The sequence below is a fragment of the Papio anubis genome, chromosome 1, assembly GCF_008728515.1.
Source record: "Papio anubis isolate 15944 chromosome 1, Panubis1.0, whole genome shotgun sequence".
In the NCBI taxonomy this organism is placed as follows: Eukaryota; Metazoa; Chordata; class Mammalia; order Primates; family Cercopithecidae; genus Papio; species Papio anubis.
This window is the reverse complement of record NC_044976.1, coordinates 114,318,188-114,340,829: the sequence shown is the minus strand read 5'-3', so window position 1 is coordinate 114,340,829 and position 22,642 is coordinate 114,318,188. Positions and strand designations below refer to the sequence as shown.

Sequence of the window (22,642 nt, the reverse complement as noted above, 5' to 3'; positions counted from 1 at the left end):
TTAATAAACTAGAATAAGAAGGCTGTAAGAAAGGAGTTTCTAGTATTTCCTATGTCTGAACTATTTTTCAGTTTAAGTTGTAAAAAGCTGCTAGTGTCCTTCTGAGGAAATCAATACTCTCCACGGTAATCTGTATGCAGTCCATGAGGCGGGTGGCAAGCTCACATGTGAAGCAGGCCCCCAGGGAGAGCGTCTGCAGAGGAATATTAATAAAATGACTTGTTCAGGGTCATACAGAACAAACTCAGAAAAGCAAATCTAATAGTTGGACAAAGTACCTGAAGTCCAAATGCATTTCCAGACTCTAGGATTAAACTGGGTCCCTATAAGATTTTCTGGAGCTGCTCACCCAGTCCAGAGCTGCATGATTTAAGCAGTACCTGCAAGTGCCCAGTAGGCGGTGCCCACACATTCATTAAGCAAGACAAAGGCCACCAGCGACATCCCTCCATTCATCATGCCCACCAGGAAGCGAGTTATTGCAAAGAACTCATATGAGGGGGAAAATCCATTTGCAATTGCAAATAAGATGTCAAGAGCAAAACCTAGAAAGAGAGAACAATATTCAATAATCCAGAGGCAAAATAGCATTTGATCAAAGTAATAAATTATATTCATTAGCTTATAAAATAAACGTTTGTAAACTTAAATTTTCTGAGCTGGTTTTTTTTTTTTTTTTTTTTTTTTTTTTTTGAGATGGAGACTCGCTCTGTCGCCCAGGCTGGAGTGCAGTGGTGCGATCTTGGCTCACTGCAAGGTCCGCCTCATGGATTCACACCATTCTCCTGCCTCAGCCTCCCGAGTAGCTGGGACTACAGGCACCCGCCACCACGCCTGGTTAATTTTTTTTTTTTTGTATTTTTTTAGTAGAGATGGGGTTTCACTGTGTTAGCCAGGATGGTCTCGATCTCCTGACCTCGTGATCTAACCACCTCGGTCTCCCAAAGTACTGGGATTACAGGCATGAGCCACCATGCCTGGCCAGCTGTTTTTTTTTTTTTTTTTTTTTTTTTTTTTAATAGCTTCTCTTGGAAACTATTTTTTTTAAAAAACATAAGGTTTACCTTATTACATGATTTCTGTCAATCACAGACAGTTTTCAATTATTCACAATAATGCTGGAAAATGAAAAATCCTTGCTCATACTCAGCTTGTCAAGAGCACTAGGCCAAGTTCTGTAGGGCTCATTTGAAATGAATCAACACAGAGAGATATAAGGAAATGGGCCTAGTACACTGTCACAGTCTCTTACTTCTCTCCTTAGCAACATGGCATAAACTAAAATTGGGGGTTTGCAGAAAGCACCATCACCTATGAAAGATTTATAACACAAATATCTGACTTTAACTAGGTGGGCTAGTAACTTAAAAGTGCCTGGCCAGAAGCAACTCGAGCTGCAGTTTGGCCTCTTGCCAGGGAAATAAAGATCAGTTCTGTGTCCATATCCCAATTCCTGGAGAACCTTAAGGAAATAGTCCCCTTATTATTTCCCTAAGAATCTTAGAGAAATAAACCCTCTCATCCAGTTTACGAATACTCTAATAAATTACCTGTGAGATAGACTTTTTTCCTTCCGAAGCGATCTGAAAGCTGACCAAAAGAGATAACTCCAACAAATACACCACTGAAGAAAAAAGAGCTTGCTGCACTGACTTTGTAGGATCTGTTGGCAATTAAAAACCACTAGAGGAAGATAAAACAAAAGAGAGACATGTAGGATTGAGTTAGCTATTAAAAAACCAAATGTGCAACAAAAACTTGTGCACCAGAATTTCTATACTGCATGATCCACTATTAACCAGAATCCAGCAGAATTTGTCTATCTCAGACAACATCCAATGAGATTTTATCTTCAGAAACACTAGAAATCACTATTATTATGATGCACTCCCACAGTACTCTATACATACCTTATTACAGAATTGAACACAGCGTATAATAGCTAATTACTTATGCATCTATTGACTATGTCCCTCATCCCAAGCCTCTGTGTTTCTTGAGAGGAGCCTTGTCCCATTTATTTCCATTCTCTGATGCCTAATACACTATATGACATATATGAAGCAATAAATACATGAACTTTTTGTCCAATAGGCTTGTGAGTTTAAAATCCCTTGAGTATTTTTCCTCAAAAAGATTAAACACAGAATTACCATATGATCTGGCAATTCCATTTCCAGGCATATTCCCAAAAGAACTAAAAGCAGGGACATGAAGAGATATTTGTACACCCATGTTCATAGCAGCTGTATTTGCAATAGCTAAAGGTGGAAATAACCTGTGTCTATTGACGGATGAATGAATAAACAAAACGTGGTATACACGTACAGTGGAATATTCCTCAGCTTTAAGAAGGAATGAGAGAACAGGCAGAGATTTGTTAAAGGATATAAAATTACAGCTAGATAGAAGGAATAGGTTCTAGTGTCCATATCACTGTAGGATGACTATAGCTAACAACAATATATAGCTTCAAATAGCTAGAAAGAGGATATCAAATGTTCCCAATACAAACAAATGAGAAATATTTGAGATGATAGAAATGCTAATTACCCTGATTTGATCACTATACATTGTATGTATTAAAACATCACCATGTAGCTCATAAATATAATTATTATGTCAATAAAATTAAAAAAATAAAAAGGAACAAAATTCTGATTCATGCTACACCTAAACTCTGAAGACATTATGCTGTATGAAATAAGGCAGACACAGAAACACAAATATAGTATGATTCTATTTACATGAAGTACCTGGAATAGTCAACTTCATACAGACAGAAAACAGAATGGTGGTTACCAGGGGCCAGAAGGAGCGAGGAACAGGGAATTATTGTGTAATGGAACAGAGTTTCAGTTTGGAATGTTGAAAACATCCTGCAGATGAATAGTGGTAATGGTTACACAACTATGTGAATGTATGTAAGGCATCTGAAACTATACACTTAAATGTGATTAAAATGGTAAATTTTATATCATGTATATTTATGACAAAAGAAACTCCTTTAGTGTCTTCTACTTTAGGGAAACCTAGGAACTTAAAGAGAAAGTGACCATTCTCTGCTTAAAACACCACTATCTCAAGTCTTGTCTAGTGATGTGTTAAAGATGATATTTGGTTATAAGAATAAAAGTGAACCCATGTCACAGAATAACCTCAGAGAACCAAGAGACCACTCATCCTTCCTCTTCCCAGTCCCCTTCGCTACAGTCAGTGATGATAGGTGTGTGAAGGGCCCCTCCTCCTCAAGAACTTGCAAGAAAGAATCCTCAGTTGCTCTCTCCACTTTCCAGATCACTCCCTTCTGATGCTTCCACAACCAGTCCTCATGGCTCAAAGTACATCTAACTTCTCTCCTTCCCTCCTAGTCTTGTAAGACTGGATTGATAAAGGTCTTGACAAGACAACTTCTGGACATCTCTATTGAAAACCACCCACCAAAAAGACTCAGGAATTGGGAAAAACCAATGAGAATAATGTCCCCTCACTAATGTGTGCTTTACTTCTGAATTCCATTCTTCACGTGCAATTCTTAACAAGGTAGATTAGCTGGCTTTCCTAGCCCTTCTTGGATTTACTTTTTCTTTCTTTTTTTTCTTTTCTTTTCTTTTTTGGCAGGGTTTCGCTCTGTTGCTCAGGCTGGAGTGCTGTGGTGCCATTACAGCTCATTGCAGCCTTGACCCCCCAGCCTCAAGCAATCTTCTTGCCTCAGCCTCCCAAGTAGCTGGGACTGGAGGGAGTCACTTTAAATAGGTGGTTCAGGGGAGGATTCTTGCGGGAGGTGACATTTGTGACCTGGATGATGACAAGTAACCAACTACAAAAAAACTCTTTGGGGAATATGAGAATAATTGCAGTGGCCCCAGGTGAAAACACACCAGGGTATCTCTAGTGGAGGTGGCATGAAATTAGGCCAGCGAAGCAGGTGGGCATCAGGTCATGCAGGGTCAGGCCAAGGCAAGGAGCTGAGAAATTTTATTCTAGTGCAAAGAACGAATATTGAATTACCAGGTTTATGTTTCTAAAGATCACTCTGGCCACTTTATGAGAATGCAATATGATAGGAAAGAGTGGAAGCAGGGGAGTTACAGTAATCGTTTAGGAGATACTGATGGCTTGGATGAATGAAGGTGGAAACTAGTGATGGAGAGAACTGAATGGACTTGGGATGTATTTTGAAGGCAGGACTGTCAGATGTTGTGATGATGTGTTGTAGTAGGAGTAGAAAGGAAAGGAAGAGTCACCTAAGTTGTTTATTTTAGCCACTCTCTGGGTGGTTGTGACATTTATCGAGATAGAGAAGGGTGCAAGAGGTGTTAGGTACATGGTGGGAATTCAAGAGTTCTGTGTGAACAAGCTCAGACAGAGCATGCCTATAAAACATCTAAGTAGAGATGTCAAGCAGGCATCTGGCTGGGAGTGGAGCTCATGGGAGAGGTTATGAAGGTTTATGAAATTACAGATACAGGCTGGGTGCAGAGGCTACGCCTGTATCCCAGCACTTTGGGAAGCCGAGGCCAGTGGACTGCTTGAGCCCAGGGGTTCAAAAGCAGCCCGGGCAACATGGTGAAACCAAGTCTACACAAAACACACAAAAATTAGCTGGGTGTGGTGGTGCACACCTGTAGTCCCAGCTACTCTGGAGGCTGAGGTGGGAGAACTGATTGAGCCTGAGAGGTTGAGGCTACAGTGAGCCATTATCGTGGCACTGCACTCCAGCCTGGACAACAGAGTGAGACTCTGTCAAAAGAGATGAGAGAAGAGGGGAGGGGAGGGGAGGGGAGGGGAGGGGAGGGATGGAAAAGAAGAGTAGAGAAGAAAAGGAAAGAAGCAAAGAGAGAAGAGAGAAAGAAGGAGAGAGAGAGAGAAAGAAAAGAAAGAAAAAGAAGAAAAAGATAAGAAAGTTTCATATAAAAGACTAAAAGAGCTGCAATATTTGAAGAAAAAATTTTGTTTTGTAAAAAAAGAATTTACTTTGTAACATGGATAGTTCTGTGGTAGAATTTTTGACTCATGAGGAATGCCTACAGTAATATTTCACCAGGTCTAAAAACAGATCAGTATGAGATATCAGGTTGTCCTAGAAAAGACAGGACTGTATCTGTCACAGGGAGATTCCTTCTTTTACAATGGCCAATATACACAGCTTAATTGTACTTGTTCTTAATACCTTGAAATTCAAACACTGGCTTTTTTTTTTTTTTTTTTTTTATGTTCTTAGTGTTTGTTTTGGTGTTTTCATGCTTTTAAAATCTGGTCTGCAACTTTAGTCTTCATTAACCTGCACCTCAAGTTTTGCTAGTCTGTTTACATGGCCAAGATCAATATCTTGGCCTGTTTTATTGATTAAATGCAAAACTGATCTGTTTTGTGTTTAATCACTAAAAAATGGCCAATTTGAAAACTCCATAATCAACTATTCTGTTGCCTCATTTGCTGAACTTCTCAACTCCATGGAAAAGGGTACAATACTATCCTTATAAGTGGATAGCTGTCAACTTTTGTGGAAGTTTAGGAGGAAGTAGCCCAAGGGATGTTTGAGCAGCAAATTCCAAATTCTGATTCTCAGGCTGCCATTTCCAAGTGTCAAAGTAACTGCTAGTAATTTTTCTTCATGTCAATGCTAGTTGGGCTCATGCATCTCTCTATTACTCTTGGGATACATGCAGGAACTGACAGAAAAATGGAAAGACAGATTTTTCAAAAGCAAATTAGAGAATGTGAAGCTGGAACCCAGATCTCCCTGACAGATCCCGGTGAACTGGGGATGGCTGACACAGGGATGCCAACTCACAGATTCAGAACAATGGCTTCACAACCAGCCCTCCACATCCTTCATCTCCCAACATGTGGGATCTTGGTTTAAATGTTTTGTTTTGCCCAATTTTAAAAACTTTTCAAGTATTGTTGATATATTGATCATATACCTACTGTGTGATCTAAGGAGTTTTATTTTGTCAAAGCCCAGACAAGATAAACTAGGATATTGATCCCTACAGTACTTAGAAAATGTATTGGCGTAATCTATAAAGTTTTTGAAGGAGCTCACTCACCAGACTAGACTCAATTGCTAGCTTATTTTCTTCCCCCTTTGGTCAATACTTAGTACTAGGGTAAAACCCAAACCAGGATATTACCAGGCCATTTTAAGCTAAACTGTAATAAACCTAAATATGATAAGTGTGGATCTCAAGAAATGTGTTTTTATGAGTCTTTAGATTTTAAAAATCACTAATTTATAAGTCATTCAAACCCTGTTGACTAGAGATTATTAAGGTGATGAATTTCCTATTATTTTTTGTTAATAACAAGCCAAATTCTAAAGTCACAGAAAGAATTTTTTTTTTACGTTAAGATACTTCAAATTGAAAAATTTGCAAATTGAAAAAAGCAGGAAACCTACTTTTCTTTTCCCATACATTAACAGAAAAGGAAGACTATAAAGACAAAATATTTTCAGTCTCTCAGGTTGACTTACATCTATTTCTGTTTTATAACCAGCATCTGTATTTTTGTTCTTATGCACTAAAGTGAGTTGAGCATTCAATATACTCTATTTTCAAAAAGGATTTGAGGGGCACAGCACTACAAGCACTCGTATAATCATTCACTCATCTAAAGAAAGTGGACCTGACAGAAAATCAGGCACAACTGGGGGCAGAACCAATAGTAGGTGCCTCTAATATAAAAGATGAAAGGAACATAAATATGGCAAATAGAGGCATGAGCACAGAGCCAGGGCTATGCGGTGCCTTCCAGTTCCTAAAGAGGAAAAAAGCTAGGTGAACAGAAGTGAAGGGGGTTGAGACAGAGACACTCTTGGCTGGGTACTAATGAAACATTTGGAGGTTTCTTTTTTTGGTATTTATATTCTTACTGCTTAGATGCTGAGAATAAATGGCACGTCCTGAAAAGGGATAAAGTACTGGCGTACATCAAGAAAAGTTGCTTTAGCTGCAATACAGAGAATGGAATGGAGGTAGCAAGCATGGGAGTGGGAAGATCCATCAAAGGCCATTACAACCATGCAGGCCGGAACGGCAGACTTCCAGAAGAGAAAGGATTCATGCAGGATATAGATGCCTGAAATTCAGAAGTGAGATCTGGTGTGAGTCATCCATGAACAGGTATTATCTGAAGCCACTAGGATGTATTAGGCCAATCACAGACTGAGTGAAGCTTAAAGATAAATTTCAAAGGAAGCAATCAAATGTATCTTTAGCACCTCTGTTAAAATCGTAAAACCTTAAGCTTTATGGACATGTCACAAATCAAATAAATCATTTTCCTGAAATGCAAATATAATCTGAAAAAATAAAATATTGCTTTAAAATGGACCATATACTTATGTAATCCCCAAAACAAAATTAACATCTGTGTAATGAAACAATGTATATCAAAGCTATGTCAAAGAGGAAGGCTGCCATACCTTATAACCACATAATTAATAACCAACCAACTTTCACATAATACTCTCTCCTCATCCTCAACAGCCAGCCTGTGGTACGTAAATTACAATATATTGGCTAAAGACTTTCTATTTTTTCCACCCTCGGCATGTGTTCCATTCAGGAAGCTATGGAAAAATTCAACTGAGTACTAGACGGAATACTAGAAATAAGGGGTCCTTTTGACTTAGACAGGGTAACAGAATCAGATGTCACTAGAAAGGAGGGGAAAGGAAGAAAAGGAAGGTTGCATGTCGAGCATGAAGTGAGGGTTATGCCCTGTGTGCTTGGGGAACAACAGGGAGAAGGCTGGGGGTGAGGAAGAAGAGAATATAGATGCCCCTTGACTTAAGATAGGGCTGCCCAGCCCCCATGGTAAGTTGAAAATACTGTAAGTTGAAAATGCATTTAATGCATCTAACCTACTGAACATCATACTCATAGCCTACATTAAATGTGCTCCAAACACATTATCCTACAGTTGGACCAAGTCATCTAACACAAAGCTGACTTTATAATAAAGTGCTGACTACCTCACGTAATTTATTGAATACAAGAGAGCACTGCAGAGAATAATATCTTGTTTGCCCTCAAGGTCACGTGGCTGACTGGGAGCTGCTGCTGATGGGGCGCTGCCCAGCATCATGAAAGAGGATCCTCCCACACTTGTTACTAGCCCAGGAAATGATCAAAATTTAAAACCGGAAGTACAGTTTCCACTGAACACTTATCACTTTTGCACTATCATAAAGTCAAAAAATCACAGGTTGAGCCACCCTAAGTTGAGGACCACCTATAATGTGTTTTAAAATCAACTGCCAAAGTGGTATTTTCACATTTGGCTGATCTGTTGTTTCAGGGTGCATCTTACTCCACAGTGTGCGTTTTAAATATAAACACCTAATAAGTTTCCATTTTTCAATTGACTTGTATCATTTACACTTACTGCCTGGCATCCTGGTATACCCATATGACACAAACAAGCCATCTCCAGATTTCTTTCTTTTCCTTCCTCCACTGAATAGTCCCGTGCTGTTATTATTATCCTTCCCTACTGTATTAGAGCACAGAGATCAGGAGATGTTTCTTTTTTTTTCTTTTTAAGAGACAGGGTCTTGTTTTGTTGCCCAGGCTAATCCATGAACTAGGAGATGTTTCTTAAGTTGATCATGAATATTAGGAAGACCAAAGAGCAAGAAGGACCTCTATCATACTGACTCCGAGAACTGAGACACATATGCAGCTTCTACTCTGAGCAACTTCTCCTAGGCTCTACAAATGTGATACATTTGTCTACTTCAGTTTTCTCCTGTGACCTAAATAGCCCATTGTAGGTTTTTTATTTCTTCTTCTAATTTATAGCCACATTTCATGGAATAATAGTTGAAAAACATGCTATAACCACAAATCACTCTAATGAAGGGAGAAGTGAATGGTAAATAAAAAAATCATTTACACCAAGCTTTTACAAGCAGTGGGTCATTTCCCTCCCCCAAGTGGGCTTTGCCCTTTCTTGCCCTCCTTGTTTTGGCTCAGGGCGGGTGACTGACTCTGCATCACCCACAGATGAATAATGTAGGACCACTGTCCTGCAGAAGTCTAGGTAAGGGTATGGTTACCCAAAGAAAAGCAAACAGATTTTTCATTCCACTTCTGCCATGAAGCATGACACCTGCCAAAAAGACCACTCTCAGTACGCACCGTGCCCTCCTCTCCCCACTCCCCACTTGCACCTCTACCTCCTCCCCCGTGAACTATTCATTCTCCATGACACACCTTAAGTCTCATCTGACTTACCCTAGTGGAGCTTACCACTCTCTCCTTTCTGCCACATCACCCTATTTTTGCTTTACGATAATGCATGATGAAGTGTGTCCATTTGTCTCTCCCTTATGAGCTTCTTAAGGGTATATTTGTATCCCCCGTGGTAACCTTACAGTGTCTGTCAGCACTAATTAAATATTTGCTGAATTATTTATGTAAGAAGAGTAAGTGCCATCGTCTTATAGGCATCTTCACACACAATATCTCCAGGTCATGACTTCAAGCATTAGGTTGTGAGTTTATGGGCATACAGGAAACTACATAATTGGTAATCATTTCCTTGGAGTCACCGAATGCCATTCTCTTGAAAAGAAGTGTAGACAGATTTAGAATTTGAGGGGTTTCCCTTCTTCTTATAGCCAATCTGAGAGGAGCTAGAATACTTTGGTTTTATCTGTAGTCCCTGAAAGCACTTTATTTGGTCCACAAATATCCCCCTGAGAGGAGCATATACGATCATGCAAGGATAAGAAATGTGCCATGGATGATTCACAGCCTATCAAGGAACCTGCAAGACAGGCAGGGGCTGTGATAGGTTAGAGAGCAGTACCTAGCCCCTCAGCTGGCTGCTGTATCCCTTTTAAAAGGCAGACTTGTTCAGGGCCCCACATAGTTCACTAGTCCCAACACAGCCTTCTCTGAAAGGAGGACACACCACATGACTGTTCGGGGCATAGCCCACCTAATCATAAAGAAAAGGAAGACAAAGGGCAGGTCACCCTGGCTGTCCAGGCAGGTCAACCAAAATGGGCAAACAAGACTGGGCACGTGCCTCTTGACTGAGCCTCTTGTTGCTGGAGGTCGTGCTTTGATGAAAACCAAGTCATATTATAACTGCCACGGCCCTACCCAGACTCCCAGCTTGTCAGTATTTCAAGGCTGCAGGGACGAAGCCAACAGCAGCTTCCTAGGACCCCTGCAGCAAATCCATGAAGGCTCTATACAATCAGAGAACTGCTATGGTCTCCTGTGAAAAATTATGAATGGCTCTGATAACAATTCCAACCAAACTTCAGCCCTTCCCTGGCCCATATTTAAAATAAAAATAATTACAACTCTGTACATGAAAATCTAACTTCAGGAGAAAATCAGGTAATCAGAGGCCTCCTGTGACTAGGGAGTACTTGGACAGGGTATTTCAGGAACAGTTTCATGGTGATTAACTAACTTGCTTCATCTCAATGTAGTTGTCACTCTGAATTACCACTTAATGGGTGAAGTGTGCAGGCTATAACAATCAGTAGTACAGGCGTAAGGAAGCAGGACATTAAAAAAAATTAGCCCCTAAAGCAATTAATTGCAGTGAATTTTTCAAATAGTTTTAATACTTTGTCTTTGACCCCAGGGTATGGCTTGGGGAAAATATATTAATCTCAAGATAATAGCCAGTCAATTTCAGCTCTTCAATATCCACAGTGATATTAAGAATTCCAACCTTACACTTTTTGGTTGCAAACATTAATTAGGCATGATAATTGTGTGTCTCTGTGATATTTGGTGCTTTCTGAATGAGTCAGAGCTCAGGGAATAATCTGAATACAGCAGACAGCAATTTGCTACATAAATTTGCTCCAATAGCTATTAGCTCATTTTAGAATAGTCAAGACTCCTAGATTAGAGTTTTGCATTAAATACCAAGTTAATCACATCTACCTAACCTTTTATTTGCCCTTCCCAAAAACCCTTCTAAAGAAACTTCTGCAAGGCCTGACGCAAGTGTAATAAGGTGCAGGGTTGACGTTTAAAAATGTGTGTTTTTAACACAGTATCTTTAAACTATAGAGTTTCGTAGAATCTCTCTTAATAATTATCTTCCAAAATTTTATGTGATGGGTCAACAGGACTTCGTATTTGTTCTTTAACTTTGATTTCAGAGAAGAGTATTTCAATATGAACCAAATATTACCTATACACGACAGATTATATATTAAGGATATTCACCAACTTAGTGACATGTTTAGGTGCCAGTTTCAGTACTCCTTTAGAGATTTGCAGGGGCAAGTGAGAGTCTAGTGAGGTCACTGAAATTGATTTAATGCTAAGAAATTAAGTGGAAGGTTTAGTTTGGCACTGCACTTCACCATAATAAGGATGAACTCAACGCAGTGCAGAGACTAGTGGCTCCTCAAGGACACCAGCTAAAGAGTGACTGATGCCAACATGCTGCCTGGTGCTGCTGGCCTTGGCTGCCCCTTGATCACCATTCACGTTATTCTCCATTCTGCTGCTGTCTCTCCATTGATTCTTATCATTTTGTTTGAAAGCAGCAGCAGGAAACTTTCAAGCCACCTATACCACACCAGCATTCAGAACAGCACCCAGACCAGGCTCTAAAGCACAAAGCAGAAGTACAGTGCGTGAACTCACAAATAATTCACACTCTGAACGGTGGGATGGGGGCACACAGCACAGACACTTCATTGGTACCTCAATATAAAGGACTTCAGGAAAAACAAGAGATTCTGTGTTAAACATGTGAAACAGAAGAGGTCTTTGTTAGGTCTCCCTGAATCTATTCAGAAAGGAGAGACATGGTGAATGTCACTGGGGCAGGTGGTTGCGGGGCTCTGAGAATACAGTGAACTGCTGAGAGCATGAGACTTAACTATTGTCCATTCTATTTAATTCTCCTTTGTTATTTTTTGTTCTATTAGGAAACATGTACATTTATTTGAGCTTGACCAGCAATAAAGCTTAATGTAATCATTACTATTTCTACCGTACTTGAGCGGGTTTTGTGGGGGTGGAACACTGGCCAGGCTCCTCATGAGTCTGACACACATGCCCCAGGTCACATCGCCTTGTAGAAGGCAGATGCTGACACCACTCACAGATGGGCTGCCTGCCTGGCCTCCTTCCTGCTGCTGGCCCATGCCACAGTGGCCAGGCTTGTTTACTAACTGTGGGGCACTGAGGACGTCACCCAGCTACTCTGAGCCCATGTCTTCTTCCCTTTTCAATTAGCAGGCTAATATTATTGCTTTCCCTTCTCCCCTAGAATTCACTCTGTCCAAAGCACTCTCAAGCAGTGACTGCGAGCATCTTATTTAGCTTTCAGTCCAATGTGTTGGGAAAGAAATGAAACTTTTTATATGAGGAATGTGAGCCCTCCCTAAATTATCGGGCCCAGAGAGGCATTGGAATGAAGCAGCAGTCATGTCCCCATCTCCCCTTGAGCCAAGTATCATCTCTTGAAGCTGCTTGCTATGTGGACTCTAGATTGACGGCACTGGTAGCTATACATTAACCTCACAATGCTGCACACTGGACACCATAACCCCTACTCTGTAGTTCAACAATATACAGCCAATTGCTGATCAATGTTATTTATGCAAACTAATGAAAACTCCTAACAAACAACCTTGTATTCACCCACTCCTTTTTCCTCTTTTTGCCTTTAAAAGATTACTTGCAACAAAGATCGAAAAGGGTACTTCCGACCGTAAGCGGGAAGTGTTTCCTGGGCAGCTGTCCTCACCTTGGCTCAAAGAAACTCTTTAAAATTATATTTTGTGCCTCAGTTTCTTCCTTTAGGTTGACATTTCGTGCCCCATACACTATCTCCCCATGGTCACTGTGCTAACCTCAAATCCTATTTCATGTCCCATACACTATCTCCCCAGGGTCACTGAGCTAACTGTTCTCAAATCTGCCAGGGCATACTCCTATTGGCTCTTCCTGTCCCTTCACTGCCAGTGAGCCACATGGCCCAGGCAGAGTCGATCTTCACCCTGTTCTCATGGACATGTTTCTGGGGCTGCCACAAATGGCTGGTGGTGGCAGAGGTGCTGAGGCCCTGGACCCTACTCCTCAGGAATGACAACAGCAAAGTATCTAGGTCTTCTAAATACTGAAATGCCAACTAAGATACCATTTAAAACTAAAGCTTCTATTCTTTTTTGTTTATTAAAAAAGCTTGAAAATCACTGAAGTGGAAAGAATATGAGCTCATCAAACTCCAGACTAGCAGCTTATTAGGTGTATGATTTAAGGAACATTCTTTAAATTCTCTTCATCTGTTATTTCACTAACAGAGTGGGGTTGTTGGTAGGACTAAATACACAGCATCTATGGAAGGCCTCTGGCAGAGAGACCCCCATCCCAGAGTGCATTTTTAAAAAGGGGATAGCTGCCTCTTCCCTCTCTCCTATACCTACCAGACCTTGTATAAACTTATCTTCTCACCCACAAACTCAGTACAAAGTATGGAATGATCTTGTCATAGCTGAGGATCCCATGGAGGTTGTGGAGTTCTGTCCTGTTGTGTGGGTCAGCGATGCCACCTGTACTCCTCCATCAAAGAGTAGGCAGGCCACGGCCACCCTTGCAAAGCACCACGAACCCACTCAGTCTGAAGCAGCCAGTTCAGCATCTGGAATGCTTAAAAGATAATTCATTCTAAATCATGACCCCAGAGTTCCCAAAGAGCCCTGAGGGAGGGTGGAGGTGCCATGGGTGGCATTATGGGGATCTCATCTAACTGTGCAGCAGGGACAGCCCATGCCCTGCTCCCCATGTTGTTCTGGATACATAATGGAGCACCTGCTGGAGACTGAGGGTCACTATTTTCACAGGTAATTTGTACCCTGGAATAAACCTCTGAGGGTGGATAATTGTTTGACACCCTGGTGGGATGAGGAATATAATATGTGCCTCTATATCATGGGAAGAAAGTACCAAGTATTTAGAAACGTATAATTATGAATAACTATAATCAAGGTGGATAATAACATATACATCCAAGTCTAAGCATCTCAGTGGCTACACATGATGGGAATGAGAAAGAGGACAGATGAATAACACAGGAAGAGGGAGGGAGACAGGGTGAGAAAGGGAGGGTGAGAAACAGAAGCAAAAAGGCAAACGGGGCAGAAATGATAAAGACAGACACAGGGAAAGGCAAGACAGAGTGAATGCAACGGACACAGAAAGAGAAAGAGAAACAGAAACAGAGAGGTAAATACAGACAGACTGAGATGAAGAGACATGGGAACAGGCAGAAACAGACATATGGACAAAATGACAGAGACAAGAGAGAGCAATAAGGACAGAAGGTGGGGAGAAGAGAAGGAAAGGAGGGAGGGAGGAGACACAGAGATACAGATTGACAAAGACAGATAGCAAGAGAGACAGCGATTCACAGATGCACCCCAGTGGGCTAAGATACAGGTAACAGGAAGAAAAAGATGTAGCTACTATCACAGGTGATAAGGTGAAGGCTGTCTCAGCCCTTAATTCTGTTCCTCTGAGAGCTGCTTTAAAGATCCTCAGCACTTACCAAGGAAGCCGTTTCATTCAATTTCTCCTGTTTCTAACACTCTTTATCTTGGGAGTGGTAGCTCCCTGGGTTCCCTTTGACTAATTTACCCTTCCTTCTGTCTTCCGCCTTCAGTCGGGCACTGTCTATTGTGAGGTCCTAGAAGTCAGCACAGGAGATACAGTGGGGACCAGCTTACCCTATCCCTGTTGTCCTGGAGTGCAGGGTCTAAGAACTCTCTCTCCTTATAGCAAGCCTTCTCTAACATAAGGCTTATGTAGTTGCTCAGTGAACACTTGTTAATAATGGTATCCTTCTGGAAATATCTAAAAGGGTTCCTAATTATAGATTAGGATACATACAGTGTGATATCCTGCATAAATGTTGCTTAGGTCAAGCTCTCACCCTGGTACCACAAGCATTCTCATCAAGATTGCATTGTCCAGTGGTGGTCAGCTGTCCTCTTCAGAAAGCCCATTCTCCAGAAGGAGCTACTAAAAGGGGTTGTCAAAAATGGGTGCTCTGCTTATTCTTGATTAAAATAGCAGCCTATTGACTAGAAATAATGAATACCAAAAGTGGGCTAACACTGGTGAAATTAAAGGCATTCAAGATACCTGGATTATGTCAATATATTAAGGGTACTCCCCACCCTTGCAGGAATTTGTGAGATAATCCAATGTGTAGGTACTCTACCTACAGGGTCATGCTCTCAGTTAAAACCCCTCCTTGGTCCTGAGCCAATATGAACTCTGGAAGCTTCTTTCTCCCCAGTGCTGGCTGAGGAGTGGAGGTTGGGAGTAGGAGTGGTGGTATCAGTACCATGCCTATGGAAAATTACACTACAGGTAACTATAGGTTACCTATAGTGACCTATCATGGAAGTAGTGTTCAAAACATCTAGGAGACTAAAGAGCTAGGACTTCTCAAGCCTGCAAGACAGTTTTTTATGTGATACTTTGATTATAAGAATTTAGTTAATAAATGTATATATTGTATATGTGGCAGAATTTGGTCTGGGATTTGCTTTCATTATAATGTAGTAATAGATTTATTGGAGAGCAGACCTATAGTTCTCACCCATTTCAAACTCCTATGGAGATCCTAAGTAAAACTAGGGCTTTTTGCAGAAATGACTAATTTCATGTTTCAGGGGTGCGAGGTACAAGATGAACTTGGAATATCTTGTTATGCCAAAAATTTCTGATAGGCATATCAGAAATGATAGGCATATCAAAAGGATACAAGAGGACTCCCACTTCCAAGAAGACTAAGGAGGCATGTTTTTCCTTATTCCTCCCACTAAAGATAAGAACAGAAACCAATAAAATTTAAAACTGAAAAACAATAGAGAAAAATCAATGAAACAAAATACTGGTTCTTTTAAAAGATCAATAATATTGACAAATCTCTGTAATGACTGAGAAGTAATTAAACAAGAAAAAAAGACACAAGTGTCCAATATCAGGTAATAAAAGAAGGTATATCATTTCAGACCCTGAAAATATCAAAACAATGATAAGGTAATACTATGAACAATTCTACACACATAGATTTGACAACTTAGATAAAATGGACCAATTCCTGGAAAAGTACAAACTACCACAACTCATTCAATACAAAATAGACCATTTGACAAAATAGTCCTATAACTATTAAGAAAATTGAATTCATAATTTTAAAACTCCCCAAAAGGAAATCTACAGACCCAGATAATTTCACTGGAGAATTCTACCAAAGGCTTAAGGAATTAATACTAACTCTACACAATCTCTTCCATAAAATATAAAAGAAGGGAACACTTTTCAATTCATTTTATAAAGCTAGTATTACTCTGATACCAAAACCAAAGATAGTCCCAAAAAAGAAAACTACAGAGCAATACTCCTCACAAATACAGAAGCAATAATCCTTATCAAAACATTAGCAAATAGAAATCAGCAATATATAAAAAGAAGCATGTACTACCCAGAGATGCAAGGCTGGTTCAATATTTGAAAAAAATCTCTGTAATCCATCATATTACAAGAAAAAGAAGAAAAATTACACAGTCATTGCAATTGATATTTGACAAAGTATCAATTTGAAAAAGTATTTGACAAAATTCAATATACATTCATAATAAAAATTCTCAAAAATATTGGAATGGGGAGGAAGAAGAGCAAGATGGCCAACTAGAACCCTCCAGCAATCATCCTCCCCACAGGAACACCAAATTGAACAACTATCCACACAAGAAAGTGTTACCGAAACACCAGGGTCTTTCTCTAGGCCCTGCTGGTTACCATACAGAAAGCCAATCACTGAGACAACAAGTATTGCCAGGGAAGAAGGCTTTATTTGGGTGCTGCAGCCAAAGAGACGGGAGATCAGTCTCGAATCTGTCTCCCTGACCAACTGAAACTGGGGACTTATATAACAAGGAAGTAATGTAGCTACATGCAGGAAAACAGAAATTAGGGAGAGGTAAAGAAGCAGTCCTGATAAATGAGGGTTCTGGCCTTTCACTGTCCAGATGCAGTGACCTGCTGAGTCTCAGTTCCTTAATAATATCTGGGAGGCCTAAAGTTCAGTTACCCGAGGAAGGAACTCCGATAAGACAAACATAACTTTCTCAAGTTTTAAGAATAGAAGGGTCAGTTTCTATGTTTATTCAAAAGAAACCATAAACATCAGCTCTTTGGGACAATTGGGCGAGTTTCAAAAGGACCTTCTTACGAAACAAAAATCAGGACTGATCACAGTACCTGGTTTTAACATCGCATCAAGGAAAGAGGCACCGAAGAAGGTAGGAAAGACAATCTTGAATTGCTGACACTACCCTTCCCCCATCCCACAGAAATACCACATGGCACAGGAAGAGAGAATCTGTGTGCTTGGGAAGCAGACAGCACAGTGATAATGGAACTTTGCCTTAGAACTCAGTGAGGCCCTTCACACCACAAAGCAACACAGGGCAGAATTCAGCTGGTGCCCACAGAAGAAGCATTTAGATGAGCCCTAGCCAGAGAAGAATTGCCTATCCCAGTGGCCAGAACCTGAGTTCTGGCTAGCCTCACCACTGCAAGCTAAAGAGCTCTGGGGTCTTCAATAAACTAGTCCTTGTGGCCTAGACTGTACTTCCTGGACAAGTCCTGGTGCTAGGATGGGCTCAGAGTCAGTGGGCTTGGGATGCACATGATCCAGTGAGACACCAGGTTGGGTAGCCAAGGGAGTGCCTGTACTGCCCCTTCTTCAATCCCAGGCAGCACAGCTCACAGCTCCAGGAAGAGAGGGAAGAGTGAGTAAAGAGCGCTTTGTCTTGCAATTTGCATACCAGCTCAGCCACAGTAAAATAAAGCATCAAGCAGAGCCCTGATGTCCCCGTTCCAGGCCATAACTCCTGGATGACATTTCTAGACCAATCCTGCGCCAGAAGGGAACCTGCTGCCCTGAAAGGAAGGACCCAATCCTGGCAGAATTTACTACCTGCTGATTAAACAGCCCTTAGGCCTTGAATAGAATAAATATCAGTGGTAGGCAGGCAGCAGTCACCATGAGCCTTGGACAAAACCCAGTTTTATGTTGGCTTCAGGTGTGATCCAGCACATTCCCAGCTGTGGTTGCCATGGGGAGAGACTCCTTTGCTAGAAGAAAGGAGAGGCAAAGGACTTTATCTTATAACTTGGGGTTATAAGATATAAAATATTCAAAAGCTCAGACACAGTAAAATAAAGAACCAAGCCAACTCTTAAAGTCCCTGACTACAGGCCTTGGCTCCTACATGGTATTTCTAGACCCATCCTGGGACAGAAGGGAACCCACTCCCCTGCAAGAAAAGACCCATGCCTGTCAGCCCACCACTTGCTAAGTAAAGAGCCCCTGGGCCTTGAATAAACATCAGTGGTAGCCAGGCAATAGTTGCCACAGGCCTGGGGCAGTGTTGGCCATGGGCAAAGGCTCCTTCTGCTTGAGGAAAGGAGAGGAAAAAGTAAAGGGGACTTTGTCTTGCAACCTGGGCACCAGCTCAGCCCCAGTAAAACAAAGCGTGAAGTAGATTTTTAAAGGCCCTGATCTCAGTCCCTACCGCCTGGACGGCATTTCCAGACCCACCCTGGTCCAGAAGGGAACCTGCTGCTCTTAAGGGAAAAGATCAAGTCCTAGTAGGAGTAATCACCCACCGACTAAAGAGCCCTTGGGCCTTGAATAAACATCAGCAGTAGCCAGGAAATAGTTGTCACAGGCCTTGGGCAGGACCTAGTACTATGCTGACTTCATGTGTGACCCAGTACAGTCCCAGTGGTAGTGGCCAAAAGAGTGCTTATGTCACCCCTCCCCTAACTCCAGGGAGCTCAGCATGGAGAGAGGCTGTCTGTTTGGAAAGTAAGGGAAAAGAACAAGAGGCTCTGCCTGGTAATCCAGGAAATTCTCCCAGATCTTACCAAGACCACCAAGGTGGTATTTCTACGAGTTTGTAAGAGTAACAGTGCTACTAGGCTTGAGGTGCTGTCTAAATGCACTTATGGCTGCAGTAACCAAAAACTTAGATTTTCAAAGCCTTCTCAAGAAAGACGAGTACAAACAAGCCCAGACTGTGAAGATTAGAATAAGTACCTAGCTCTTCAATGTTCAGGCATCAACAAACATCCACAGGCATCAAGACCATCCAGGAAGACATGACCTCATCAAACAAACTAAATAAGGCACCAGTGACCAATTCTGGAGTGACAGAGATACGTGACCTTTTAGAAAGAATTCAAAAATAGCTATTTTGAGAAAGCTCAATGAAATCCAAGATAACTCAGAAAAAGAATTCAGAATCCTATCAGATTAATTGAACAAAGAGATTGAAATAAAAGGAATCAAGCAGAAATTCTGGAACTGAAAATTTTTACTGACAAAATGAAGAATGCACCAGAATCTCTCAAGAGCAGAACTGATCGAGCAGAAGAAAGAATTAATGAGCTTAAAGACAGGCCATTGAAAATACACAGTCAGAGGAGTCAAAAGAAAAAAGAATTAAAAAATAATAAAGCATGACTACAGGATATAGAAAATAGCTTCAAAAGGGCAAATATAAAGAGTTATTGCCCTTAAAGAAGAAGAAGAGAAAGACCTCAGGATAGAAAGTTTATTCAAAGAGATAATAACAGAACTTTCCAAACCTAGAGAGAAAGATCTATAGTCAAGTACAAGAAGGTTACAGAACACCAAACACATTTAACTCAAATAAGACTACTTCAAGACATTTAATAATCAAACTCTCACAGGTCAAGGATAAAGAAATGATTCTAAAAGCAGCAAGAGAAAAGAAAAAAAATTACATACAAAGGAGTTCCAATATGTCTGGCAGCAAATTTCTCAGTAGAAACCTAACAGACCAGGAGAGAAAGATATGATATATTTAAACTGCTGAGGGAAAAAGACTTTTATCCTAGACTAGTATATCCAGTAAAAGTATCCTTGAAACATAAAAGACAAATAATGACATTCCCAGACAAAAGCTGAGGGATTTTGTCAACACCAGACCTGTCCTACAAGAAAGCTAAAGGGAGTTCTTCAATCTGAAAAAAAAGGATATTAATGAGCAATAAGAAATTACATGAAGGTACAAAACTCACTGGTAATACACAGACAGATACAGAATATTATAACATTGTAATTGTGGTGTATAAACTTGCATACCTTGAGTAGGAAGACTAAGAAATGAACCAATCAAAAATAATAACTACAACAACTTTGTAAGAGATAGAAAGTATAAGAAGTTACAAATAGAATCAACAAAAAGTCAAAAAGCAAGGGGATGAAGCTGAATTGTTGACTTTTTATTAGTTTTCTCTTTGTTTGCTTGTTTTTGCAGAGGTAAGTTGTCATCGATTTAGAATAATGGGTTATAAGATGTCATTTGTAAGCTTCATGGTAACCTAAAATAAAAAAGCCTACAACAGATACATGAAAAATTTCAGCAAGAAATTAAAATATACCACCAGAGAAAATCACTTTCACAAAAAAGAAAAAGGGAAGGAAAAGAAAACCACAATACAACCAGAAAACAAATAACAAAAGGGCAGTAGTAAGTCCTTAATTATCAACAATAACATTGAATGTAAATGGACTAAACTCCAATCAAAAGATACAGAATGGCTGAATGGATTAAAAAACCAAGACCCAATGATCTGTTGCCTATAAGAAAAACACTTCACCTATAAAGACACACATAGACTGAAAATAAAGGGATGGAAAAAGATATTCCATGCCAATGAAAACCAAAAAACGGCAGGAGTAGCTATATGTATGTCAGACAAAATAGGTTTCAAGACAAAAATTATAAAAAGAAACAAAGAAGATAATTACATAATAACAAAGGGGTCAATTCAGCAGGTGGATATATGATTAATAATATAGGCCAGATGCAATGGTACATGCCTGTAATCCTAGCACTTTGGGGAGTGGAGGCGGGCAGACTGCCTGAGCTCAAGAGTTCAAGACTAGCCTGAGTAACCCTGTGAAACACCATTTCTACTAAAATACAAAAAATGAGCTGGGCATGGTAGCACACACCTGTAGTCCCAGCTACTCAGAAGGCTGAGGCGTGAGAATGAATTGAACCAAGGAGGTGGAGGATGCAGTAAGACGAGATCATGCCACTGTACTCCAGCCTGGGTGATAGAGCACGACTCTGTCTCCAGGAGAAAAAAAAAAAAGAACTAAAAATGTAATGCACCCAACACTGGAGCACCCAAATATATGAAGCAAATATTATTAGGGCTAAAAAGAGAGATAAACCCCAATACAATAGTTGCTGGAGGCTTCAGCACGTCACTTTCAGCACTGGACAGGTCATCCAGAGAGAAAAATCAACAAACATTAGACTTAATCTACACTATAGACCAAATGGACCTGCATTATAGACCAAATAAATATTCACAAAATATTTCATCCAATAGCTGCAGAATATACATTCTTCCATTCTTCTCCTCAGCAAATGGATCATGTTCAAAGATAGGCCATATATTAGCCACAAAACAAGTCTTAAAAATTTCAAAGATAGCCGGGTGCGGTGGCTCATGCCTGTAATCCCAACACTTTGGGAGGCCGAGGCAGGTGGATCACGAGGTCAGGAGATCAAGACCATCCTGGCTAACATGGTGAAACCCCGTCTCTACTAAAAAATAGAAAAAATTAGCTGGGCATGGTGGCACGCGCCTGTAGTCCCAGCTACTCAGGAGACTGAGGCAGGAGAATCGCTTGGAGCCAGGAGGCGGAGGTTGCAGTGAGCCGAGATCACACCACTGCCCTCCAGCCTGGGCGACGGAGCGAGACTCCATCTCAAAAAAAAAAGGAAAAAAAAATTTCAAAAATATTAAAATCATTTCAAATATCTTCTCCAACCACAATGGAACAAAACTAGAAATCAATAACAGGTGGGACTTTGAAAACGATACGAACATAAGGAAATGAAACAATATGCTTCTGAATTGACCAGTGGGTCAAAGAAGAAATTAAGAAGAAAATTTAAAAATTCCTTGAAACAAATGAAAATGGAAATACAATATACCAAAACCCATGGAATACAGCAGTACTAAGAGGAAAGTTTATTGCAATAAGCATCTACATCAAAACAGTAGAAAAACTTCAAATAAATAACCTAATGACGCAGATTAAAGAATTAGAAAGCAAGAGCAAACCAAACCCAAAATTAGTAGAAGAAAAGAAATCATAAAGATCAGAGAAGAAATAAATGAACTTGAAATTTTTTAAAAAGTACAGAAGATCAACAAAATGAAAAATTGTTTTTTTGAAAAGATAAAATCAATAAACCTTTAGCTAAACTAAGAAAAAAAGAGAGAAGACCCAAATAAATAAAATCAGAGATGAAAAAGGGGACATTACAACTGATATGACAGAAGTTCAAAGGATCATTACAGGCTACTATGACCAACTATATGCCAATATGTTGGAAAATCTAGAAGAAATGGATAAATTCCTAGACATATACAACCTTTCAAGATTGAGCCATGAAGAACTCCAAAACCTAAATAGATCAACAACAAGTAACAAGATCAAAGTCATAATAAAAAGTCTCCCAGAAAAGAAACGTCAGAGACCCATTGGCTTTACTGTTGAATTC

At 40.3% G+C, this 22,642-nt stretch overlaps 1 protein-coding gene across 7 annotated transcripts in view; it reads right to left on the bottom strand.

The window, feature by feature from the left end:
* The window catches only part of SLC22A15 (solute carrier family 22 member 15), an 86,703-nt gene that overhangs the window by 42,150 nt on the left and 21,911 nt on the right, over positions 1 to 22,642 (bottom strand). For all 7 annotated transcript variants that reach the window (XR_002515673.2, XR_002515672.2, XM_003892456.5 and 4 more), the window contains 2 exons: positions 1,551 to 1,683; positions 381 to 545 (listed from right to left, as the gene is read on the bottom strand). Coding sequence is in view for 5 of the 7 variants with exons in the window: in XM_003892456.5 (XP_003892505.2) it covers positions 381 to 545; positions 1,551 to 1,683 (298 nt within the window). In the remaining 2 variants the exon portion in view is untranslated. The remainder of the gene's footprint in view (positions 1 to 380; positions 546 to 1,550; positions 1,684 to 22,642) is intronic.